This window comes from Anopheles stephensi, chromosome 3, assembly GCF_013141755.1.
Source record: "Anopheles stephensi strain Indian chromosome 3, UCI_ANSTEP_V1.0, whole genome shotgun sequence".
NCBI lineage: Eukaryota > Metazoa > Arthropoda > Insecta > Diptera > Culicidae > Anopheles > Anopheles stephensi.
The window spans coordinates 43,258,571-43,285,944 of NC_050203.1; the positions used below are offsets into that span (position 1 = coordinate 43,258,571).

Consider the following 27,374-nt stretch of genomic DNA (forward strand, 5'->3'; position numbering starts at 1 on the left):
AAATGCTACCAACCTCTGCTTCAGTGTGCAAAACGATTTTATCAGCCACGGAAGGAAACACAATCTTCAAATAACGAAAACTATGCAATAAATTGGTGTATTGTTTGTTGACAATGCTAGAAAAAGTTACTGGTTCATTGCATTCAAAGCTCTGTTCAATAGTGTACGATAATTAGATCAACCTGAAGCCGTAGTAAACATAAATAAACAAATAGTGAATCTTGTGAGTGTTTATTAACTCCTAGCTATTCTCGTAACTTGGAAAAATCGATTTTAAGAATTCGACAACATTGGCCCATTGAATGCTGAGATGTGGCGATTGATTGTGTCATTAATTTTTGCATCACTGGGTACAAGGACTGGGCGGAATAAAACAGGGTGAAATGGTTTTAAATCAATAATTGGACCCCGGTGAACGTGAAGGGAATACGCACAATTCCCTTTATGGTTTAACTAAAGGCACTGTCGGTAGAGTTAAATTTGTGTTAAAGCTAATGGATGACTTACTACACCCGTAAATAATGTGTGTTTCTCTATAAAAATGTAATTACAGAGATGAAGAAAACATTCGCCGCCATGAACCAAGAGGGAACGAATCGTTGCCAGGGTGGGGAACTGCCAGATACAGCTGGCAAGGAGGATGTGGAACTGGCAATGCTGCATCTGCGAAAACTGTTTGATGAATTTATCAATCTCAAATCAACGATGGCAGACACTGAGCGAGATACGAAGCTCTATCAGATGCTGCCACTCTACTGCAATGTGGCAAATAACGCAAATCAGAAGAAACAGACAAATCCGCATGGATTATCTCAGCCGCTATCATGGGAAGGGCAGGCCGCTTTTTGCCATCACATCAGTCAATTATTAGCAAGAGAAATTAAGCGAAGGTACGTACGACATATGCACGAGCCAGTGAATTAGGTTCATCAAGTGTCCACATTCTTCCTTCGATGCTTATCGAATGTTTCTGAAACTAAGGAATATACAACAGAGCGATGTGACATGTTCATCTCCTGAGTCTGGGGCATTTGCTCGAGCAACATACACCGTCTGTGTATATTTGTGTTAGTTAGCATTCAAATGACCATACGTGTAATCAGACTTTGTTTTCGAAACGAACAATAGCCTGTGTCATTGTGAAGAGAATCATTCGTTCTGGTCCATCCTCTGGTTAACAGTTTCATTTACAGTCCAGTTTACACTTTTTGTTGCTTAACGGTCAATTGATACACCAGCTTAAGCGCAGAATGGTTGAATATGGCCTTGAAAGATCTGTTCTGTTTGGAACACTGTTTCCAATGATAACACACTAAACGCTTTCTTTTACGCTCTAAGACGGAACGTTAGAAAAGTATTGGATGCAATATTCCAGAAGTCCACAATACGGGCTATACGATATTTGATAGTTTGGTATAAATAAATTCTTGTTGGTTGATCTATTGGCTCGATCTTATCATCAAGCCCAGGAGCCAGTGCGCTAATGATCATCTCTCGGTTTGGTACCACACTGATGCGCAGTGCAAGTCACCTGATTTTATATGCTTCAAGATCAAAGAGTTCCAAGATTACATTCGATGGTTCTTGTTTCAAGGGAAGATTATACAACTGATTATAGAGCTTGGGTTGGGGCCGCGAGCTGCGCAGGGGCCTTACATATTCGTTCGGGTTGACACGCGAACTGAAATCCCCTTGAACGTAAAGATGATTTCAAGGAATTCGTAACAGTTTACACATGTTGTCTGTTGTTTTATATTTGCAGAGCGTTAAATCGAAGCACAGAAACTGCATCAAAAACAATTGCATCGTTTTTGGAGCTGGATAGTGTGTACGGCACTGAGGAATCGGGAAATGGAGCAGTTTTACTGACGGCAGTCAATTTAATGGTTAATACAATCAACGATAGTTCCTTGCAAGAGGTACGTATTTGATGGTGCATTCACATGACTCGAACTTGCGCTAGTGCATATGTGCTACTCCATTCTCGCGTCATGAATCATGCCGCGCATCCGATTCAATGGAGATAGTAAGATGTCGCCGAACACGAGATCTCTTTGCAATTTCAGCATAATATAAGCCTTTTCTCTATCTTCGTTTCAGATTATGATAAATGCTTCTCTGCCATCCACCTTAGTGCGATGTATATACTTGTTTTTGGATCTTCCAGAAGAAAAAGAAACATGTTCTATCGACGAAACTTGCTCGGAAGCAAATAAAGATAGACAAATGAGTTCATTTAGAGCATTTTCCCAGGTAAGTTTGAGTTTTTGCTGTAGGTATTTGTAGTTTTGTTTCTTTTACTTTTTATTTTTCAAAAATTTGGTCTCACTGAACGATAAGTGTAGTCTCCAAAAAGCAATGTTTTAAAATACCTCTATACTGGCGAATCCTTGTATGAAACATTGTGGCAACATTTGTTATAAAAAACAACAATACTTGATAGGGGACTCGAGATGTTTGCTTTATTTTTTCGTTTTCGTCTTTACACGCTCAGCGTTAACACTCGACTCCCTGACTTCTGTTTTTGTTTCCCCATTTATACCATTCTTATTCTCTCTCTCTCTCATTCTCCGCATTGCTTTATAGAAATTGTTATTTAAAACCTGTTGAATTAAGTGCATATCGATGAACTAAACCTTTTGCACATTTTATAGATACTGTTGAAGCTCTCATCACACCCATTAACAGCGGAAGAACTGATACGAGTCGATGATTTGAGTCTACTGTTTTCCACTGTAACTGCACAGTATGGACCGTGTAACCTCAAGTGGCGCTCGTTGGCAGGCGAAGTGCTTGATACATTGGCACGATACGGACTTACCGAAGCAATCGTAGATTACGTACATGGTAGGAGATTTATGGCGTTTGTGCAGGGTAGCAAAAATTATATTTCCAATGTAAAACATTTTCGTTTCAGCCAAAGGGTGCATGGCGCTGTGTATTGACAATATGCAACGAACTATAGCTTCCAAACCTTTCGACATTGTTGACATGATACTATCTATCTGTGGCTTTTTACAGCAATCATCACATTGTTCGCAAAAGTTGATGGATGATTTTAAGGAATGCCAAGGATATCTGTTTCTTATCGATTGCCTACTCAAGTAATGATTAGTGCGTATCTTTCCTCGTCCAACTTTAACTGTTTCTCTTTTTTTTCTTTTGTTGCAGAATGCACCAAGGCGTCGAGAATGGTGACAGCAATGTTCAACTTTCGCATGAACAAATGTTTCGAAAGCTCATTAGCATGATAGTTTCGCTGTGCTATTGTGGATATGCTCAAGTGCCGTCGCTACATGCGGTGGACGTTTCTAAAGCTCAATTTCTAGTGAAGGAATTGCGCGTGTCACCAAGATCATCCAAAGCAGCGTGTTTGCGCAATATAAATGCATTTTTGGTTCTGCAAACAGTATTTTTGCGATCGGACAGCGCGCTAGTGTGTTGTTTGATACTTGATGCAATTAAGGAGGTTTACAAGAGTGACGATGTGAACTATTTCGTGCTGGAATCTCAAAGCACCTTATGTTTGTTTGCGGAGAAAATTCATCAAAAACCAAGGGTGGTACGAACACAATTTTTCGCAATGATCGAATTCATAGTTCTTCAGCTAAACTTCATTCCCCGTAAGGAGCTTATAGCTCTATCGGTGCTTTTAAAAGCAAATCATCTTTTAGAGATCAGTATTGCGTGTGCTCGCACATTTCTTTGTCTGTTAAGGTACGCGGCCAATTTGCGAACTTTTCGTTTTTTACCTTTTTTTTATTTTTGATATTGATTTTGTCTTACAGGCACAACAGTGTTTTCGCCGACGTTTATCGTGAAATAGGAGTGTTGGAAGTGTTTGTCACCTGCATAAGACGGTACAAAGACTTTCTGGAAAACGATAAGCATATGGGAAGCTTAGGCGGCAGCCCTGATACCGGAACAGTGAAACAGCCACAAAGTTCAGGTATTTATTTTTGTATTTCATTAATTTCACTACAAACAAATATTTTTAATTAATCTTTGTGTATTTAAACCATCCTTTCGCAATTAATAACATTCGATTAAAAAAGCTAATTTTTGTCATTAATGTACTGTCATGGTTTGTTTTGCCTGCGACCATTAAATTGGCGCACCATTACTGGCTTTGTTTGCTAGATGAGCCAAATATTTCGTTGTTTTATTACAGTTTCAGCGACGAACATATTTCCGTTTTTAATTAACATTTATTTCTCTCTTGTTGCATTTATTCTTCTACTACGGCATCGCCGGCATCAACAGACGAGCAGGAAACGTTGGGAACGCTAGTAGTAGAAGCTCTTGTTCAGCTGTTGAATGGAAATTCTAATAATACAAGCATATTCAAAAATAGTGGAGGCAGCAAGTGTGTATACGACATGCTGAAGTATAAATACAATACCCCAGCCGTTATGAGTATGATTTTACTGCATTCCATTGCTGCCTCAACTTGCGTATCTGTAATTGCTTCTTTTCCTTCCTTTCAGAACTGGTTAAAGAACTTGTGTTAACTGTTGGAGGGGAAGATGATATGTTAAACCTGTTGAAATCTATCAATTCACTAGCCGACCTACATTCGAACACTGTATTGATGCGCATTCGCATTTTGCAAACATTGATTGAATGTCTCAAGGAAAGCCACCGGACGAGATCAGTTTTCCGAAAGGTAAATTGCGTAGCATTTTAGTCAATTCAGTTAGTTCCAGAGTAGCTACGATCGGTGGGCGGCTGTTACTGTTTTCATAAAAATTTTGCTATTTCGTCCAAAACATTCGATTGTACCTCTTTCCCTTTATGGAATCTTGATTTTATTGGGATGTTAATTTGCCGTTTTAGCAACTCATCAATCAAACAATGAACCAATTTCAATTCAACACATGCCACATGCATTAGTTTGGATGCTACATCATTTGATGATACTTTGTCATCAATTTGGAAACTATCTTAGCTGCGTACACAATTAGCTCAGCTGCGCTCTAGCACATTCCTCTGCTAAGCTTGTCTTCGCTAGTTTTCTTACATCCAAATGCATAGCACAAAATATGCACCAATGTTAACCGCTATATGACAGCATTTGAAATTTAATTTGTATGCAATCGTTAACAGGAAGCCAAAATATGTAAAATACCAAGTTGGTACATTTAGCTGTTATACATAGATTCTGCAGAAGCTTTTTGTCTCTATTGTTTTTTTTGTTCTTTTATTCATGAAGAAAGGCCTGGTCGTATTGCTTAACACTAGATTACACAACGAACACAATTCACGGTGGTTTGGAGACATTTTCTTCTCCAAACCGCCGGAAAGGGCACCTTATCTCGGGTGAGCTCGGCCGATCCGTTATTAGATCCGTCAACATGATCGATTATGCTATGATTATCATTATTAATGTTACGAGGAATTGAGTTATACCAATGGTGGCGATAATTTGCAAAACCTAATCATTGTCCATTTTCCATTGATCGTTCGTAGGTTAGTGGATTCGTGTATGTAGTTAACGTGCTGGACTTGTTGAAAAATCAATTTGGACACAAGCAATCCGCCGATGGTCCCAGTAAAATACACATGCGACTGTTTCTTGTCGTTTGTCAAACGCTAAGTGCTGCTATGCGATTCGAACCAGCAAATGCAAAATATTTTCAAAATGAGGTAAACAAAGTTGTTAAATTATTACAGGAAACACTTGGAACAATCCTAACTTTTTTACTATTTCATTAAAAAAAAACATCATCATACTCGACAGGTAGCGAATACGCTGTTTTTGGAAGCTATTAGGGACATGGGATGCTTTTCGAGGAATGAATCAATTGGAAGTGGTGGCTTCTTTCAACAACATCCTTCGACTGTAGACCAATCGTTGGTGAATGTGTACGCGAATATTTTCAAGACGGCAATGAGTAACGTGGAAAACGAAAGCTCAAGGTAAGTTGTACATTTATTATTAATTTTTTTACAAGCAAGAGCAAATAATCAAATCGTATCCACACCGCCTGCCGGTAAGCAAGGACTGTCTAACCAGCTACGCGTAAAATCAAGTCAGGAAAGCCAGACACTTCAGGTCGAGACCTTTCGTGGTTGTATTGATGAGTAACAATGTAGTTTGAGCGTTGGTTCAATGCATCATGGAGGTCTAAATCGTCGAACAATACTACCAGTTTGATGTAACCGAGCGATCGAGCTCAAATGACAATGTGATTTTGATGCAATATCTCTAGATCTTTGACGATTGAAACACGGTTGATTTTGACATCAACGAAAGCATATGGATAAACATATTCGCAGAGATGTGTTATTGTGTGTATTTGATTTGATTAAACGTGTTTGGTGTTTCAAATGTACACCAAATGGTGTATTTTGTCCATACACAATTAGTGGGTAGTTTTTGACGCATAGCTTTTACTTTTGATTTATTTTTAGTGATGCTTTATTTCCCAACGCAAGTGACGAGATTTTACCACCGCTACGATCCGGATGCATCATTTATCGTATTTTATATGAAATCGTATTCGATGGATTTGATGGACCGCAGAAAGTAGAAGTTCTACAGCACAACAAAATATGTACAGACGTGATACCGGTGAGTATTTCTTCTATTACAGTTAAATAAGTAGCACTACAGGTAAATCATCGTATGTACTTTCCTTTCGATGAACGGCCTCGTAAGTATTTCTAGCAGATGAAGAAATTATTATGTTTTGGATTATTTTGCAACTGCTGTACACAAATAAAGAAAAGTTATTGTTTTATTGATAAAACGATGATTAGGTTAAAAAAAACAAAACAAACCAAAAAAATGTCAATTTTAATTGTGTTTTATTTCTCCCCCTTCATTTCGTTACAGGAATCTTACCATGATGGCGTACTGAGCTCCACTGCACCATCGTCCGGTTTAAACGACTACTTAATCGTACACCCGGCGGTAGTTTTGTGCATGTTGAAGTTGCTCCCCTCGATTGAAGAACAATGTTCACCATACGACAATAATGATCCTCTAACTTGGAAAGCCTTCACCGAAAGAGCAATAGCATTGCAGTATTTTTTATCAGATGTTATAAAATCGTGTGTTCGCAGTGAACGCAATCAGCAGATAATGTGCGACAATGGATTAAACGAAAGTATAGTTCGGTATTGCAGGGAAGCTTTGATTGATGAGCAGCATCCACTGCATATGTCACTGCAGTACATATTTGAGCGATTGGCCGTGCAGGCGCTAATGCCAAAAGAATTGCGAACTTTTCTTCGCTTGGGTCTTAAGTTTTCAAGTGAAAAGGATAGTGACGCCCCAGGCGGCTTCATACCACCGGTGCCGTTAACGCGCTTAAAAACGTTAGTTTCAATCACTACACCGCGTGATTTCCGATATCAAGGTTCATTCACGATGCCCCCCTTCATCGAGTTGGATATGTCAACGGAAGGGTTTGCATGCATATTTTTCCCAAATATTGCACCAAGCCATTTGAACTCAGAATACTCAGCTGTAACACATCATCTGCATGGTTCGGTTACTGCAGGACTAAACGTAAATGGCACTGGCATTGCTGGATTGGGTGCCGCTTCCTTTCCGAGTTTCCAAAACAGTATTAGTAGAAGCGCTAGCAGTATTGGTCCACAGCTAGAGTCTAGTATTGGCGGTGGTATCGGGTCAGGAAACAGAACGTTTCCATCAAGCAACGGGTTAACTTTCAGTACATGGTTTTGCGTTGATCGATATCCACATGGAGAGGCTGCCGATGGTAATCCAATCAGACTCTTTCATATAGTGCGCTCCGATGATGGATCTGGCGAAGAGTCGGTGATTGTGTTCAGTATTTTAATCTTACCAAGTGATAAATCGTTATCGGTTGCTACCCAGGAAGTTCCATTCAAACATGGTACGTTTATTAAATTGTATGTTTCATTGTAAGGAAAGCTTTCAACACTTTTTTTTTGCTTTGACAAATCTGTTCGTTGTTTTGTGTATGTTCGTGCATACTGTTTTATTTATCGTTTTCAAGGATATATTATGTTTTTATTGTTTTAAAAATAAATTAGGATAACAGTAGTAAGAACTGACTATCCAACTATAAGTGGTATCAATAAGTCAGAAATGGAAAGCATGTCCTACGAGAGGTCGTCAGGCCAAGGACTTCTTCCTTGGAGAGGGAGAAGTTGCGACCAAAGCATTCCATTGGTCTGTTGAAGTAATCATGTGTTGTTCTTCATTTCGATTTCAGAATATTGCAATGTTTACAAAGATGATTTTATGTCCCGCGTGTGGTGTCCAACTTTTATTCGAGAAAGTGAGTGGCATCACGTGGCAGTAACGTTGGGCAAAACGTCACCAAGATCATCGCAAATTTCCATCTACGTAGATGGCCGACACGTGCATTCGCAGAAAATCAATCCGATCTGCAGCTCATTGTCGGCTTCGGCAAGAAGAAATAGTTTTCATGCGTTCATTGGAACACCACCATTGTGGCGGAAGTACTCCAAGCTGATCTGGAAGCAAGGAGTTTGTAATTTAATTGATGATGTAAGTTGGAAGATTATATTTTGCCAAAGCCACTCTGCTTATGGATGTTTATTTTTCTAGACCTTCGATGCGTCCGCTGTAGCTCGGATATACATGCTTGGGCCACACTACATTGGCTCATTCCAGGACGTTCGATTAGAAGACAATGAAGAAATAAATCCCTTAGTGGCGGAATACAGAATAGCGTTTAGTGTCAACCCTAAAGCTTACTCGTACATGACGTTGAACAAAATAAGGAAAGTGTACAATCGCACGGACGCGAAATCGATTGCAAAACAACTCGGAATGAGCTCGCATGAGAACGCAACGCCCATTTTGGTCATGCACAATGCTGCCGGACATTTAACTGGTCCTGCGCGCACATTAGGCGGAGTACTCGTTGGTTATCTGGGCATTCGAAAATTCAATCCGTTTCCGGTGTCCATATCGATAAACACAGTTGGAGGATGCAGCGTTCTACTAGGATTGGTAGCAATGTCACACAATGTCGAAAGTTTATACGCAGCTGTTAAAGCGTTGACGTGCATTTTGCGTACGAGCAAATTAGCACGACAAGAAATGAATCAACGGCGCTTTTATCAAACGCTAGCGATGTTGTACAAACGGAAGAAAGCGCTTCTCAATTCACACATTTTGCATTTAACATTCAATTTGGTTGGCACAGTGCATAGCGGACACGAAAGCTCTACTATACCGAATGTAACAGCATTCCAGGTAAGTTTTGAAACTGTATAGTCGTTGCATAATGTTTAGTTGACAAATGAATCTAAAAAACGAAAAACTTTGTGAGCTTGAAACCATTGTATGTTGTAAAGTACTGATTATCAATCAATTGGCACTTGAATAGATGTTTCTCCTTTACTATTCAACCACATTGTTTAACGTTTTATTTTCATATTTAATTGCAGGATTTGTTATGCGACTTTCCAATTTGGTTGGACCAGTCAAATGATCTGATTCGTTCTTTGTTGGAGCATTTTCTGGAACTATGCACAGAATCGAACGAAAAATTCGCAAATATTCGAATTTTGCAGGAATCACAGGTACGTACAGTAAGGATTGTTAGGTAATTTTTCGTAAGTCGGGTCAAACAAAAAAAAAAAAAACACCAACAGACACTGAACGAATACCGGTTAAAAAAGGGTATACCGATCGGGAGTCACAATCAGCCACAACATACGAGTATAATCTCTACTATTTTGCTAAGCGTGCCGAGTGGCAATGCAGCTGCTGGCATTTTTGGACTAAATTACACCGAGACTGTTGTTGAAATGCGATCGCTGCGATCTGTAAGACAGGTTTTAATTGTATCATCTTTTTTTTTGTATATTTTTCAGTGTATGACAAAGCTTCTTCATATAATTGAAGATATAAGTGACGATGGAGCAGAAAGAGCATTGTTTGCTCTTGTCCAAATACTGCTTTCTCATCAGTGCAGATCCAACGATTTACTGCTGTTTGGCCAATATATGGCAAAAAGTGTTCCTACAGTAAGTACCTTCGCAAATGTGTGGTAATACAAATTGACTGATGTCGATAATATATTTTCTGCACTATATATAAGATGTGTTGATTTAATTCAGTTGAACGCTTCGCTTCAACTCCATCCAGCTTTTCCAGTTGGTCGATATAGTTTTCTGTCATTGTAACTAATTAGTTTACCACCAATCAAACCACCATTATTATTAACAACTTCATCAAACCCCATATTTAATAGCAGCTTTGTATGAATTTCAGTAACAGATCCTTCTATGTTTAACATATTTTCCTGTTTTTCGAAACATATCTTTTCGATAAAGGTTAACGCGTGTTAACATATCCTGTTATATGGATTACTTTATATCCATTGAAGATAATTTACGAGCATAATGATGGATCAGACACATGATGTCGCGGAGTGTAACCCATTCGTAGGGAATAACATAAGACTGCATTTATTGTTCTCTGGCACTATAACCTCGAGCGCCCTATTTTGGGCCTATTTCATTATACCAAACCCCCCCATCCCCTCCAACCCCCTCTCCGTTACTTCAGTTTTCAGTCAACATGGACCCCATTAATCATTTTATGTCACATATCTGGTAATTTCTTCGACTCTTTCACTTCTACTTGCAGATGGAAAGTCTGTCTACCATACCGGACACAGAAAATCTTACGGATCGACATGTTCATCTAAGGAATCGTGGCCTAAATATATTGCACCACTTGTTTTATGGCGCAAACAATGTCATCAATTGGAGATTTTGCGATGAAGTGTTCCGAGTTCTAGGACTGGATTGGGTGTTATTGTTCATGCAACCACATTTGCATTTCACAACGACAGTTTGGGCATTTCGATTGTTAGTTACAATGTTAACAAGAGACCCCATACTTGCTCGTTTCCGAGAAACAAAGTGCACAAATGGCGATGAAGGGTATCTGAAAAACACAGAAATAATCCTACAATCGCGAAATGCCATCTTGCTTTCATCAAAATTTCCTTCGCAAGTAGTTGGCGGACCGGGCAACAATTGCAGCAGTGCAGAAGAAAGTTTTGCCGTAAACCAAGCATCACTACAATCAATGGGATTCGCTTATCTGGAATGGTTACTTTTGCATCGTACCAACGTGCCCGAAGTGTTTTCATTGCTAGTCGCATTAATTATTGGATATCCGGTAAAATCGTCAATCATGCCTTCCAAAGATAATACTATGGAAGCAATCTGGGCCTTTCTATGGTCACCAAACGCTCATGCGGGTGGCAATTTGGCAGCAGAAAAAATGGTATTCTGCACTGAAGCGATATGCATATTGCTCAGCTTGACAAGGTCGATCGTGCATTGCAGACGACCTAACGCAAACCTGACTGCATCAATACCGGAAACTTCCGAACACTGGTTACAGTCGCATCCCGGCGAAATATTGACGTTGTTTATGTCGTTTTACAAACACCTTCCTGATTTTGTTCCAGTTGCCATGAGCGGAGAAGTGATTACTTCGCTTATTTCCATACTGTTTGCACCATCCACTACGTTGGATGCTGATAACGATGTATCGTCGGTGGAACATTCTCCAACAACAGCCGTTCAAAAATCACCATCTGCTTTTCCGAGTTCACCGAATACGCCCGAAACCATAACCACAAATGCATTGCAAAATGAGCCGCTATTATCTAAAATGGGCATTGACCAGTTAATAACTGCGCATGTGATGGATGTTTTGCAGACTCTAATTATTGATTCGCTCACTTTGGTGCACTCTGTCAAATCCCCACCCGTAATAGACATGGTGCTAGATTTTTGTATAATGGGCGGGAATGGTTACGAGTATCAACGTAAAATATTTCTAACAAATATCATCTTACTGCTAATGAAAAATGGTGCCATGGTAAACATTGCTGTGGAAGGGCAGATATCCGCTCCAGCCAGTAATAATTACATAAAATTTGGTGGGCAGGATCATGTGGTAGCAAACGTTTTCTATGTAACAGCTCGCTTTGTCGATAAGCTGTGGCAACAGATGCTATTGATTGATGGTAGAGAAATTTTCGAATACTGTGTGTGTTTATTAAAACAGGCGAAACGACATTCGGGATCTACATCCACATCAGCCCATACTGGAGGTAGCATAAATGCTAGTGGAACGAACCTTGCCAGCGCAAGCTCTTTAGATTCTTTGTATCGTTCCTTGAATCGATGCATACTCTATCTTCTGGCATATCCAGCCCCCCCGATGAATGCAACTTTAGTAGATGTACTACAAAATCTAATGAACAACCGCTTATTGGTGTTTGGAGCTGGGAACCATGATCCTGATTTCATTGGATGTTTAACATACTGTATCCTTCAGTTGCATAAGGGGGAAAATATAAATTTACACAGTTCTGCTCAGTTTGACCAAGAACGCACGACAACGTGGCATGTGAAGTCACTGGTACGAAATGAAAATGAAGATAACGTTTCCCGAGAATTGCTAGATGATGAACAAACGGTTGGGCCATCATCGAAGTTGGAAAAAATTGCCTTCAGAGTTTGGGAAGAACTGTACGTCTGCAAAAAACCGGTTATCGAAGAAATATTCAAAGTGACGTTAACGCAACCATTTCACAATTCTCGTGCGCCGAACATGGATTGTACTCATGAACAGATTTTCGATTCAGCCTTCAAACATTGGCTGACATACGTCGAAAAGGAGCGGCATACTACCTCACGAAATCCTTGGGATGTGCATAATAGCATACAATCTAAAATTCAAAAAGTGACCGGAGGGCTAACGCGGCTCACTAGCCGTACAAAGTTGAAGAAAGAAGTTTGTAAACGACAAGGAATATTCAACGAGGAGTTAAGTGTTGAAAGCAACAAACAGCTGCTCAATGGCAAAATTACGCTTGTGAAGGAGTTTTGGAATTTTTGCTCGACCCAGCAAGGAAATAGTTACATGCACAACAAACGTTACGTTCATCAAGATTGGTTACAAGTTGAGTCCGAGCTCATACGAGAACGAGGAATATGGGGCCCGGAATGTTGTGCTGAATACACAAAATGGACCCTTGACAGCACGGAAGGGCCATATCGAATGCGAAAAAAGATGCTGAAGAATTTGTTGTTTTATGTACACTATCCACCGCCAACTGATCAAGTAGATGTAGTTGATACCGAAGATAATGTTCATCAAAAGCAGCCCAAGAGCCGTGTGGCTATCAGCTACGACAGTGCGAAGTACAATAAGTTTGTGCGTTTATATCAAAATATGTTTCCTGAGCAGTTTGAACGGGACATGACTGCAGGCAATGGATCATCGCGGGGCAATGCGGCAAAAAAATCGGAGTATTCAAAAACAAATCGGTATGTATGATTACGATAGTTGTGGATGGTTAGTTTAGTAAAGCTTAATGTTTCGTAACTGTCATGGTGCCTTGGTTTCTGTTGCTTATCGGTGATATAAGCTTATCCGACCGGCTGCTTTTTTCAGTGACCCGCCGGTGACACAACTGTTACAGTTAACAGATTTTGTTTTCTATATTTCCTCCCTTCCTAGTATTGCTACGAGCCGAGCGCGCTAGGTTTGGCACTCAGATCTTAAGTTCGCAGTTATTCTTTACGATGTTGGTTATGGAGTTAAACTATCCTCAGTGCTCACTATTTACAGGGTCTAATCTGAATAGATGATCAATAGATTTTGTCTAGTGGTTAATAGTGGAATGCTAAGAGATAAGAAATCTTGGGGGCGGCCCGGTGGAGAAAGAGACAACGGCGCCAGTCTTCATACGGCAGGACCGGGGCTCAAATCTTATTCGGACCGTTCCCCCGTAGAGAGGACTGACTATCCAACAACGTGGTATCATTAAGTCTAGTAAGCCAGAAATGACAGGCATGACCTGAAGAGGTCGTCAGGCCAAAGAGGAAGAGAGATAAGTCGCAACAAGCATGTCTTTGGCAACCGCACACATGCTAGCGCCTGCGTATACCAATCCAATATCCCGGCATTACAGGCGGACGTATCGTAAGCCATCCCTCCAATTCGTTATGTCATGGCTCCTCTGACTATGTGTACGACTTAATATACTTTGCAGGATGGGTCTACCTGTACCATTCTCGAGACATAATCAGTCCACCAGAGCCTGGCGTGTTTTATTTGTAACGCGATAGTGAAATCCTCGTAAAGCTTGTAGAGCTCGTCATTGGAGCGGCTCCTCCATTGTCATTCCACACGAGCGGAGCCAAAAATCCGTTTAAACATGTTTCTCTTGAAAAGGGAAGCGAAAAAGGTACGAACGCGGCTAACAAGGGGTCGATAGTTATAGACATAGTCCAGTCCTCAGCAGCCTGAAACATTTGTAGACCATATGAGGACTGGAACTATACAGTCCCAGCTTCATCAGAAGCGAGAAGTGGTTGGCAACCTGGACCGGCTCAACAGCTATGTTGCTAACGATGCTGACCCTAGGCCCTAGAGATGGATGAAATTTTAGACGGCTTCCAATTTGCAATCACCCATACGTGTGCATCATCTGGCGTATATCAGTGTTTTTAGCAGGGTGGTGCCACCATAAACACAGAATAGTGTTCGTGTCGTGTGTAGTTTATCTTTATTTTAAATGAGCACAATTTGCTTTAGTATTTCAGTCATTTCTTCTACTTCCTCTTTCTTTGGCACTACAACCTTGAAAGGTTGTGTCGGGCCTGTCATTTCTGGCTTGCGGTGACTTGTTTTTACCCGTAAGCAAAGTAGTCTGCTCTGCGTACGAGGAGGAGGCGGTTTGGATGGGATTTGAACTCCGGTTCTGTTGTGTGAATTCCGGCGCCACTGTCGCCTCGGCCACCGGTCCGCCCCGTATGCATATAACGGTTCAGCCGTTATATGCATTAATTTCTATGCGTTTCGAAAGGGCAAAATTGTTATTAATAGTCGAATAATACATTCCCGGTCGTGAACTGTATCTAGAAAACTTGCAACATTTCAATTCATAAAATTGAATTACAAATTTTCAGTTTTTTGTTTTCCTCCTTCATTAGGGACGGCCGTGTTGCTACAATTTTTTGTCAGGCTCATGCAGAGCAGCGTCGCGAAGAATCTGTGAACTTTCTTCTTTTTTTTTCTTTCTTTTTATGACACGCTTCTTCTTATGAATATTTCAGAATAAAAGGAGACGAAAAAGGATATTGTATAGAAAACGAAGAGGATTTATCGTTCTCACTGCCGGATAACCAAATAATGTTGCGGCTGCTAGAAGACAAAGAAAAGGTATAAAGTCACCACATGAATTCATACAAGTATACTATTACACAGTACTGCAGATCTCCGCAGTACGCCGTACTCGATATACGCCAGTTTGCTCTACACTTATGTTTCAAAACTGTCAGTTCATAATTGTTTTTAAGAAAAAAAATGCCAAAAATTATAGTAAAAAATAACCAAGATATAACAAAAATATTTTTATCCATGGATATACAAGCAACATGAACAATACCCATACACATACACAAAATGTCATGTACATATTGGTTGGCTGGAGCAATTCGATTCACGCAAAAAAGATCGGTCCCAAATACTGGCGTATATCGGGAGCTGCTGTTTACAGATTTATAGTGGGGATGGAATGGTGAAGCATTTCTAATGCGGTATTCGTTTTATCATTGTATTACAGGTTTCTAACATTTTTCGGACAGCACGTATACAAGGTTTGGACACCTTTGAAGGTTTGATGCTGTTTGGAAAAGATTGCTGCTATATTGTTGATGGATTTACCTTGCTTTGTAATCGTGAAATACATGATATCGATTCATTGCCTCCGGAGAGCTTCGATCCAATTTTACCTAGCACTACTGCAGCAAATTGTTCAATGTAAGTTCATTTCACGCTCTATTTAAATATCTATTTAAAGCATATGCATGTATAGTGCGAACTTTCCGGCGGCTAAGACAGTAGCGGCACCGTCCGTTACCGGCCGTTTTACAGGGTTTTAGAACTTAACTATGAGCCAATGGAGTGATGGAGTGGATAATTTATAGATATTTGCTTAGTGGAAGTAATATAAGTTTTACGAGGCTCTTAAAATGGAACAATTGTTATTCTGTTACTTTTCGATTGTCCCTTAAAACTGTTCAATTTCGTTTTATCTCTGCAGGTCGCGCAATATTAGACAATCCTCTAAAATATTTTATGAAGATATCCGCGAAATACACAAACGACGTTACTTGCTGCAACCGATCGCACTGGAAATTTTTTGTGGCAACGGACAAAATTATTTGTTGAGTTTTCCCCAAAAAGTGCGCAATAAAGTATTTCAAAAAGTGACGACCATGGCAACACAGATAGCAGATAATGCGCAACAATCCGTTGCGGGTCAAAAACGAACTGCAAATGTAGAACAAAATACTGGCCTTTTAAGCAGTCTAATAGGGGAAACCTCTGTGACTCAACGCTGGGTGGTAAGTTTGAATATTTGTATTACATGTAAAAAAGTTGTACCAAAGTTTAAGTTTTGTTTATTAGAATTTATGTTAGACAATAGCTGCCATCATTCGTAAAAAAATGAAACACCACACCATATCCGGTACCCAATCAGCGTACAAGACTGTCTGACCCTGCTAGCTGTAGATGAACAATGCAACAAGTCATTCGATAAGTTTATTGTGTTGGGCATTTGGTCATCTTCCAGATATATTTCAAAGTTCAGTTCATGTATATGAACTCATTCTAAAGTTAAACAAGCATTTAAAATAGCTTCCAATTCATCGATACATGTTCGATCGATAGAACGTTTTATGTTTGCTATCAAAATTAGCTTGAATTACATGTATCGCCTCTTTCCCGGGTTTTGTCCACTTGAAACTATTTGCTTTAAACCTGAACACAATCACTCTACTAGTTCACTTGTTACACACACTGTTTACAGGGTGTAAGAACCCAGTAAGAAAAATTTTGCTTTGATGGATAAATAGTGGCTTAATGTCTCTAAATACAGCATTCGAGCAGAATATGGGCTTGTACACTCCTGAGCTGCTCCTCGTGTTCCAATTTTTAGTTTCTTCGTTCGTTTCATTTACACTTCTTCTTCCTTCTTCTTCCTTGGCACTACCAAGCTCGAGAGGTCTCGGCCTGCCATTTCTGGCTTTCTGTGACTTAATTTCAACCGTAGCAAAGCAGTCAGCCCTGCGTATGGGGAGGCGGTCTCTGGAGGGGATTTGAACCCTGGTCCTGCCGCGTGAAGACCGGCGCCTCGGCTACCGGACCGCCCCTTTCATTTACACTTACACTGCATAAACTGCTTCTACTTTAGCAATACGACCAGGCCGTTCTTTATGAATAAAAAGAAAACTGCTTCTACTTTGAAACTAACCATCCGGGCAACCATAAACTAACCATTTGAAACCAACCATTAACAGCCTTCGGGGATCTTAGTGCTTCATTAGTATAAAAATTAAATACTGATCCGAAGGTCTCGCTGCTATTTTTTAATAGTGCGTACAAGATTGTGGCTAGTTCTACGATGTAAACTCTACACGGCTCCCGGACACACTAAAAACATAGAAGCCGGTGCCCTCGTTCAGGGAGATAATCCTTCATTTTAATACTAGCATATTTGGTGTAAATGGCCATACTTATCCCTGAAAATGCCCGAAACTACCATCGGGCGAAGATAATTTGGTATGGTCTTAATAACTTTGCGCAACGAGAAATTTGTTGTTAAAAGAGAACTGTAGGTCTCAGGAAAGGCAGCACGGTTTAATGCCTGTGGAGCGCTAGGATGCACTTGAAGGGCAACAAAATCTTCGTAGATTTTCAAGATTTTGCTCTTAGAACCTTTCTCTAGAAGTGCTTAAAATTTTTTTTCGATCAAGGGATTTGATACTGAAGAACGGACTAGAAGGCGAAACGACAGCATTTCAAAACGAAGTTTTAGCGGCATCACTCCGGTCATCACTTCTAGGGACATGTTGTGAGTTGATTTCATGCTCCCTAGTGCGAGTCTAATACAACGATACTGTAGCCTCTCCAGTTTGAGGATATGCGTGTTGGATGCCCAATGGAAACATATGCTGCCATATTCCAACACGGATAGTACCGTTGTCTTATACAGTCGCAGGACGTCTGATGGATGTGCGCCCCACCAGAATCCTGTGACTGTCCTTAGAAAGTTGATTCTTTTACTGCATTTTTGCACCAGACGGGTGATGTGTGTACACCAGTTTAGCCTTGAATTGAACCAAACACCAAGGTATCGAAAATTGTCGGTAGTTGATATCTTTTCACCGTACAAAAAGACATCAATTTTCGGGTCAAATAGTCTTTTCTCCCTGTTTTTTGTCGTGTTGCTAAAAGGAGAAAAGACTACCATCTCAGTTTTCGTTGCAGAGAACTTGATACCAAGGTTTTCAGACCACTCGGCAAGGTTGTCCAAAGTGGTTTATAAAGCCAGTTGTATTTCGGCGGCGTCCCTGCTTGCAAAAGATATGACGCCGTCGTCAGCCAATTGTCTAATGCTGCAGTTCGGAGCTAGACAAGAATCTATTTCACTGACATAAAAGTTATATCGCAGGAGGCTCAAGCAGGACCCTTGGGCTAGTCCATGGACACTGGTCCACTTTAGCTGCACATGACCATTGTTGAAATACATAGCTTTTTCCGACAAAAGGTTGCACACAAAATTATTCACCTTTGGACCCAGCCCCACATTTTCTAGTCTTTGCCTCAGCTTATATGATATGATGATATGTTTTTAAAGGAACGCTTCTTCGGCGTTGCTTAAGCCCAAAAGTAGCGACGAAAAAAAGGTTCCCCCCTGCTTCTCCTCCCTCCTTCCTTTTCGCTCCTCTTACCACCAACATTCTATGTCTCTATTTTATTTTTCTCTGACTACTCCGTTTCTTATTACATACTTGACCTCACCATACTAAATTTTTCTTTACCATTAATTGTTAAGGGATTTGATCTCAAACTGGCTCTAATCTGATTTCTATTCGCTAACCTGTTGCTATCGAAACTATCTCGCGAGGATGTCGCTACACACCTCATAATAACAGCTCAGAAATATGAACAGATGTTGAGCAAACAGTTGTATTTTTTCGAGGATTTGATCAAAGAAGAATCCATGTGAAATGTGAATTGCATGAGCATTTGGAAAAGTGTTTGTTTTGGGAAAATGATTGTTTACCAAGCGAAGATGGTTGGTGTTGTGGTGCATGCATTTTATGCAGAGAATTCTGGGAGCCATTATGAAATTTTATGTAATAGTTAATGGTTCCACTTTTTATTTATATTTGTTCCAATCAATCAATATTCATCTCCAGGCTTTGAAAAATTGTAAAACATAATTATTGTCTTCAAGGAACGTCTGGTCATAATGGTAATCATGGTAATGTCAGTAACTTTTGTTAATAATTATGTTAATTGAAAACTAGCCTGAACGGCGGGAAAGTGTGCTTCATTAGAAAAAAAGGTTTTTGCATTCGTTTTTTTTGTAACTATTTCAATGTATAACACGTTATCGTCAAAAACCCATCCATGTAGATTAAAAAAAAAAACATGATGAAAACTAGATTCAGAGCTGTGAAAAAGCTTCCAGTTGCTCAAAAGTGGAATATCGGCATAAATCAAGCTTCGAACCACCATACGGAAGCTTTGGAATAGAAAACAGGCTGCTGGATACTGTTACGTAGAATGTTCTGATTAAAAAAAGATCTAGTACTCACTACGTACATTGGCAGTATTAAATTGGATCTAGGAAGCAAGACAGAAGTTTTAAGGCGACTCACGGGTTGCTAGTTGTTAAAAATTAGAGTATTAGAGCAGGAGAAGTTTAGGAGTGCATACTCTGCTCGCAGGCTGTATTTTAGAGATATTACGCCACTTTTTCTTCATCAAGCAACATTTTTCTTACTGCAGGACAGCTTTTTATGTTTGATACCATTTTACTCCTCACTACCCAACGCCATGCTAATTGTAGTGTTTTATTCATTTCATGTTCTTCCATTTTAGCGCGGTGAAATATCAAACTTCCAATATCTCATGCATCTGAACTCTCTAGCGGGCCGTTCGTATAATGATTTAATGCAATATCCTGTATTTCCGTGGATATTAGCTAATTATGACTCCGACGTCTTAGACCTCAACGAACCGGCAAATTTTCGGGATTTGTCCAAACCCATGGGTGCTCAAACTAAGGAACGGTTGGAACAGTTTCTAAAACGATATAAAGACTGGGACGATCCCCAAGGCGATACACCCCCCTATCACTACGGAACGCATTACAGCTCAGCCATGATAGTATGCTCGTACTTGATTAGACTAGAACCGTTCACGCAACACTTTCTTCGTTTACAAGGAGGTCACTTCGATTTAGCCGATCGAATGTTTCACAGTATTAAGGAGGCTTGGTACTCGGCTTCCAAACAAAATATGGCTGACGTGAAAGAATTAATACCTGAGTTTTTCTACCTCCCGGAGTTTTTAGAAAATTCAAACAGTTTTGATCTCGGTACAAAGCAAAATGGTGATGTTCTGAATCATGTCGTACTTCCACCATGGGCAAAAAATGATCCTCGCGAATTTATTCGCATGCATAGAGAAGCCCTTGAATGTGATTATGTTAGCCGTCACCTACATTTGGTAAGTGCATCTCCTATTCTCTAATAATACGTGGTGCTTAATTTATTATTTATTTGCTTTTCTAATACAATTAATTGTTCGTCTTGCAGTGGATCGATCTTATCTTCGGGTACAAGCAGCAAGGACAGGCCGCAATGAATGCTGTTAATGTGTTCCATCATTTGTTTTACGAAGGGAATGTCGATATTTACAAGTACGTTTGTTTAATACAATGTAGTTTTGCAAGCTATTTTTAGTTTTAGCTATTTTTACGGACGCATTATTTTTTTTTCTGGATCTTTTCAGCATTGAAGATCCTCTTCAGAAAAATGCAGCCATCGGTTTCATTAACAACTTTGGTCAAATTCCGAAGCAACTATTCCGCAAGCAACATCCGGCGAAGCGAATGACACCGACGAAACAGTTTTCTATGTTAGTTGATGTGAGTCCACTGATTCCTCCCCAATCTCCGATTGGAGGTACACCAGCAATCAACTATGAGAAAATATTTTTCTATCACCTTAAAAATCTAAAATCCTCCCAACAACCTATTAAAGGTAATTTATTATGCTTACTGCACACATTGAACGGCGTTTATCTTGCAACTGTGTAATACATCGATATGGGACAAGAAACATATGATACATCAAATAACAGTGTCACGAGTAAACGGTGCTTTTTACCTTTCATTTCAGAACTAAAAGGTCCGGTTGGCCAGATAATACAACACGAAAAAAATATATTGTCAGTTGAACAAAACAAAACGTTGATTCCAAAATCATACAATCGATATGTAGCATGGGGTTGCGCTGATCATTCTTTGCGTGTGGGTTGTTATGATTCAGATCGAACTTATCACACGTGGGAGAATGTTGATAACTGTGGTGATATAATTTGTTGCACATGCCCAAGTGCAAAATTGTTAATCATAGCTGGCACCAGTTCTGTATTATCTGTGTATAACATAGACGCAAAGATGAAAAAATTGTATCTGAAACAAACTTTGTTTGGCCACTCGGATGCAGTAACTGCGTTGACGTCGAGCACAGCCTATAATATCATATTAAGTGGTTCCCGCGACCAAACCGCTATTATATGGGATCTGGCACGATTGACATACGTCCGTCAATTAGTTGGACACATGGGAGTAATTTCTGCAGTCAGCATAAATGAATTGACGGTAAGGGCGATAGTTCAAATGTAACTATGTTTCTATATGTTAAGCCAGATGTCCTCAGCACTTTCCACTCTGTTGGCAGCTTTCGGAAGAAGAGAGCTATCAACGCGTAGATTCCCGGTGCTACTACCATAATGCATGCTACCTACTGTATATTTTGTACCACTGGTAAGGTATTGCAATTGATACTGTAATGCAAGTATATGCTTTTTTGTAGGGTGACATTGCGACATGTTCCGGTACTTGGTTGCATATATGGTCCATCAATGGTCATCAGCTAGCTGTTGTCAATACAAGCATGGGTAGTTCGGATCGAATGCAGCAAATTCTTTGCGTCACATTTTCTAGTATTCGTGAATGGGACACAAAAAACGTCATCATTACTGGATCGACGGACGGCGTAGTGCGGGTAATTATAAAATATCTCACGTTATCTTCACAATATGAAAACTGTTATATACATTTCGAATAATTTTATGTAATGACGTTTGATGTTATTTTACTACTTGTTTAAAATTGGTGTATTAGCTTGAAGTGCTAGCAGGCAACTTATGCTGATTTTCAAAATCCAACTCGAAGACTCAGGTATCAAATCCCACCGGGATCGTTCCTCTGTACGCAGCACTGACTGAAGAGGGGGCTTGGTCTACCATTTCTGGTTTCATGGAGTTAATTTTACCCGTAGTTCAATAGTGAGTCTTTTGCACAGAGGAACGACCAGGAAGGGATTTGGTAAACGATATGAAGACCGGACGCTGCTAATAGGCCTTTTGCCCATATCTGCTAGCTTCAGAGCAAACAAGATTGTGTGACATTTTTTTCATTTATTTATAGAGGCTTTGAGTCTTAAAGACTTCATTCACCTCTTTCCGGTATGAAGGTTACATGGCTATTTTGGTAATTGTGGACTATTACAAGTGAGGCTAAAAAAAACTATAGCGGATTAAACTAAATTTCTCTATAAAGGTTGCTGATGTGTAAAAATTGAATTAGGCGGTTATGTTGATGTTTGTCGGGTGAGAGAATGGTGGCTAGGTCGCTATCTAGTTAGCAGGTGTTTCGGTGTGTAGTGTAGCCATGACAATCGGTGAGAATGTGGCGGACCGTGATGTCAACGCCACAGAAGCTGCAGAGTGGAGGACTGGATTTTTCGAGGAGGTAGGAGTGGGTCAGGCGGGTGTGTCCGATGCGGAGGCGGGATAGGACTAGTTGGTTGCGGCTGGAATCAGGATCATCCCATGGTGCAGTGGTGTGTTTGATCATACGTAGTTTCATGGAGAGGTTTAGGTTGTACCAGGTGGTGTTCCAATGTTGAGCGATTGCAGTGTTGATGAAGCGGATAGCGTCTCGGCGAGATAGGGAGTCTTGTGGTGCAGTTTGACGGAGCCGACCTCTGTTGGCCAGTTGGTCGGCTTTCTCGTTTCCTTGGATTCCGGAATGACCCGGAATCCAACAGAAGGCTATTGCGGGAGATGAAGGGATGTCATTTAGGAGCTAGATGTGCGGATCTTTGGAGGTGCCGTGTTCGAGGGCTGCCAGCACACTGGCACTGTCGGTGAGTATGACGTACGGTATGTCGGCGCGTAGTCCTTCGTCAGCGGCTAGACGGATGGCTAAAGCTTCGGCAGAAAAGATGGATGTGTGGTCAGGAAGTTTGATGGCACAGTTATCGAGGCTAGAATGGATCCCAAAGTCGGCTGAATCCCGATTAACGGAGCCGTCTGTAAAGATAAGGTGATGGTGTTTATATTTGGTACGGATCAGGTGTGTAAAGGTGCTATTGGCGATGTGGCTGCATTTTCCGGTCCGCCGGAGTTTGTGTTTTAGTTCCCAGTCTATTGCAGGAGCACGGTGATAACATGTTGGAAGGGAAGGAAACTGCTTTCGCAAAGAAGGGAATGGATCGGGCTGTTGACAAAAGCACCAGTGGCGTAGCGGATGTCTGTATGGTAGACGGGTGCTACTCTCTTCTCGGAGGTTGCTCTCTCGCGGGAAACAATCTCGATACCGTAGAGTAGGTTGGGTAGGAGCCAGGCGTTGATGATGCGGTTCAGGGTTGATCGCGAGGCCCGAGCTTTGCCAGCTCCGAGCTTGCGGAACAGATTCAGCCGGCTGTTAGCTTCCTTCTTAACCCTGTTGGAATGTGGAAGAAAGGAAAGGTGTCTGTCGAATGTAACGCCGAGTATGTCGGCAGTCCGTGTGTTAGGTATTGGTGTATTCTAGTATGTAATAGATTGTCGCTGTTTGCAGAGTATTTGTTGATATGGAGGATTTTGGATTCGGTGTGTGACATTTCATAACCCGTTCATCTCGACCACTGTCGAATCTTGTCAACCCCTGCTTGCAGGAGTTTACGAGATTCACAAGCAGTACGAGATGAAGAGGCCAGAATGATATCGTCTGCGTAGAGGAATGCTTGGATTTCTGTGGGAATAAAACTAAAAAGGGATTCCATACTAATAAGGAAGAGGGTAGGAGAGAGAATGGCCCCTTGCGGAACACCATTCTCTAGTGTGTAGGGGTTGGATAGTTCGGTTCCTATTAATAATCTAAATGTCCGGTCCTTTCAATGGAAGGAAGCTTCCCAATCAGCCCCCTCATACTTCCAACGAGGACGTACGAGAGATGGCTGAGAACGAAAAGTACTACGGATAAAAAGCGGAAAGTGGTCGCTATTGTGTGTGTCTGTGTCAACGTCTATGTGGAATTGAGGTGCCATAGAAGATGACACCGCACAGTAATCAAGGATGGAGCTACTTCCGTCAGACGGAGAAACACGGGTTGGGGTTTGATTGTGGAGGATTTGTAAGTCTACAGTATGGAATATTTCATCTAAGAGGTTGCCACGGGTCAGGAAGATCGTTTTGTATCGGAGGTACTTTGAGAGCGTGAGATAGATTGTGTTTCGGAAGTTGGGTTTTCCTCTTCCGAGAAGGGAGAGCCCTTATTCCCGCGGGCTCGCTTGCCGATGATGGAAGAAATGGTGGAGGTGGTGGAGGCCGCGTCTTCTGAGTCGGTCAGAGTTGTGTCGGTTTCTGATGCTAGTGAGCTGTCGTTTTGTTCTTGTTTGTCATTGTTTTGTTTCAGTATTTTTTTAATCATTTTACCTTGTTCTTTTATTTGTTTTCTCAAGCTGTCAATTGATTCTCTTAGCGTTTTGATAAGTTCGTCTTGTTGTTGTTTTTGTGATTGTTAATTAGCAATAGGTATGTCTTTTTCGTCTTGCGTCGTTTGTTGTGCGTACGTAATTCGTTGTTGGACAAGAGAAGAAACTACAGGCAAAGTAACAGATCTACGGGCTTCTCCGTAAGAACAGTTGTACTTGATGACTGCTTCTTCTTGTAGGTAGCGGGGACAGGAACAGGAGAAGGCGTTATGTGGCCATTGCATTTCATGCACACGGGGTCGACGGGGCAATCTCCGTGGGCAGGCGTACCTTGAGTTGAGGCCGTGGGTGGCGCAGGCTTGAACTACCTTGCAGCTCATCTTGGTGTGTCCATAATGAGCGCAGTTGTAGCACATCATGGGTTTTGGGTAGTAAGGTCGGGTGGAAACTTGCTGGGCACTGAGGCGGATGATTGATGGGATCGAGGTGGCGTTTAGACGGAGCAGGAAGATGTTCGTCGGCACTAGTTCACTGTTCACTTTACGTTTAAATCTATGCACAGAAATTACGCGTTGGTCCTTGAGTTCTTCTAGAATTGTCTCGACACTAACGTCTTTCAGGTCTGGGGAGAGGATTACACACTGAACACTGTTTAGGGTTGTATGGGGAGTCACTGTCACGCTAGTCCCGTCAATGAGTTTGGAGAGGGTTTGTAGCGATTTAAATTGCTTGGAACTACGGGTCTTAATCAGGAGTTTTTTGCCGTTGTCAAGAACTTTGCCGGGTTTGGAAAGCTCACCAGCAGCGGAGGATAAGGTCGGTTGTTTGTAGGACAAGGAACTTCATGTCACCGTGGTCATTATTCTTGTCCATGTAGTCTGGTAGGCTCCGTTCATTTCGAAAGGGCCCACCGAGGGGGGGAAAGGTGTGCCTGGCATTGTAATGCCGGGCCCAGAAAAAAAAGTTTTAAGTCCTGTCAGTCGTAAAAGTAAATGTTAACACACTACACTTTAAAAATATCACCATGGCACACCACCTACAGTAAACGAGTCTTTTTTCTCACTTAAATTGTCTCTATTTTAATACCAACGCACAAAAGTCATGAATCACCAGGGCCTATCTTTCTCTAAAGCTCTTAAACCTAGCACCACTGCACAAAAGTCACGCACGCACCACCGAGAAGTATAGAACTTCTGGATTAGTTTTTAGCACAGGTACACTGGGTAGAAAACACCTGGTAGGAAACTACCCAGCAACACAGGAAAACAGCACAGGTACAACGGGTAGAAACCACTGCACAAGACACTGCACAGCAGCACAGCGTAACAACAACAAGTCGCACTACACACTGTACGGGCACAGAAAATTCTCACTACAGCACGCAACACTAGGAGCACAGATGAAGCACTGAACCGGGAGCACAAGCAAAACACGTCTGTTCAGGTTGACTGTCTTAGCAAGAGTGTTTGCGACAGTGATTTGAACACAGTGTGAGATTGTGCGACAGTCAGTATTGGCTAGTACAGATTAAAGTTTTGTTGTATAATTTCGATTCCAAACGCTTTTAATAGCTAGGAAGTTTATTTTCCAATCTGTAATTGATTTGTTCATTTGGGCTTCTCAATGATACTTTCGTTTCAGCTATGGTCAATAGAGTTTTCTTCAAAACAACCACAGCAATCAGCGGATGATTTACCAAAAAAAGCTATATTCTCTGAAACTGACAAGAAAGACAATAATGAGGAACCGCTAGAAGGTAAGTTTATCTGAATAAGTTAAGCGTCATAATGAAATTTTTGTTCATGATTGAAAACCTTTGTTCTCAATTTATGATCATTGCAATTTGTGCCAGCAGTTAACCGAGTTCAATTTTAAATTAACAAACAAACAATGAGATGAATAGCCCACTAACACTAATCCAAACTTTGATTTGCTCATAACATCTGATATTTCAGGCTTGCAGTGGGAGAGAAAACTTGTTTTTAGAACGGAACTTACTTTGCACACAGCATACGATCATAAAAATAATGCTGAGCCAGCAAGTATAACAGCACTTGCCATATCAAAGGATCATCACACATTATACGTGGGTAAGTAGACGAAAGGCACTGCTAAGCTGTGGATGAAACAAAGTTAAAATTATTTAAAAAAAAGTTTTTCATCCGTCCGTAATAATTTAATAATAATATTTTTTTTATTTCTAAACAGGTGATGCTCGTGGTCGAATATACGCATGGTATGTAGCAGAGTATCCTTTTGGTAATCCAGTACGAGTAGGTAGTGGATTAGCGTCTCCAAAAGTAAACAAATTTTCTAGTTTGGATCATTGATAATCTAACTCATCTGATGTAAAGGACATGGACAACACAATAGGCTAATTGTATCGTGTACAGTAGACTCTAGCAGAATGCGTTTAACAGTAGAAGTTTTCCGAAAAGTATTAAATGTTGGGGAGCAAATGTTATTATATAGCAAATATTGAAAAATAAACAGACAACATAAAACACTTTTCA

General features: G+C 40.7%; 1 protein-coding gene across 4 annotated transcripts; it reads left to right on the forward strand.

Annotated features, from left to right (window-relative positions):
• The first annotated feature begins 7 nt into the window (after positions 1–7).
• On the forward strand, positions 8–27,374 carry LOC118510927 (WD repeat and FYVE domain-containing protein 3). Of its 4 annotated transcripts, none has more exons than XM_036053340.1 (30): positions 12–223; positions 554–890; positions 1,763–1,919; positions 2,101–2,253; positions 2,655–2,847; positions 2,918–3,104; positions 3,172–3,717; positions 3,789–3,949; positions 4,264–4,416; positions 4,488–4,666; positions 5,470–5,646; positions 5,741–5,919; positions 6,415–6,574; positions 6,839–7,868; positions 8,211–8,509; positions 8,570–9,223; positions 9,418–9,552; positions 9,847–9,999; positions 10,625–13,332; positions 15,127–15,232; positions 15,636–15,832; positions 16,116–16,419; positions 19,970–20,599; positions 20,689–20,792; positions 20,885–21,135; positions 21,274–21,758; positions 21,973–22,164; positions 26,503–26,617; positions 26,817–26,951; positions 27,070–27,374. In XM_036053340.1, exons 2-30 carry the CDS (start codon positions 556–558, stop codon positions 27,189–27,191), a joined length of 10,200 nt encoding a protein of 3,399 aa, XP_035909233.1. In that variant the 5' UTR covers positions 12–223; positions 554–555; the 3' UTR covers positions 27,192–27,374. The 4 variants fall into 4 exon arrangements, with proteins under 4 accessions (XP_035909234.1, XP_035909233.1, XP_035909232.1 ...); XM_036053339.1 differs by having other exon boundaries at positions 12–468; positions 27,070–27,371; XM_036053338.1 differs by having other exon boundaries at positions 12–464; positions 27,070–27,371.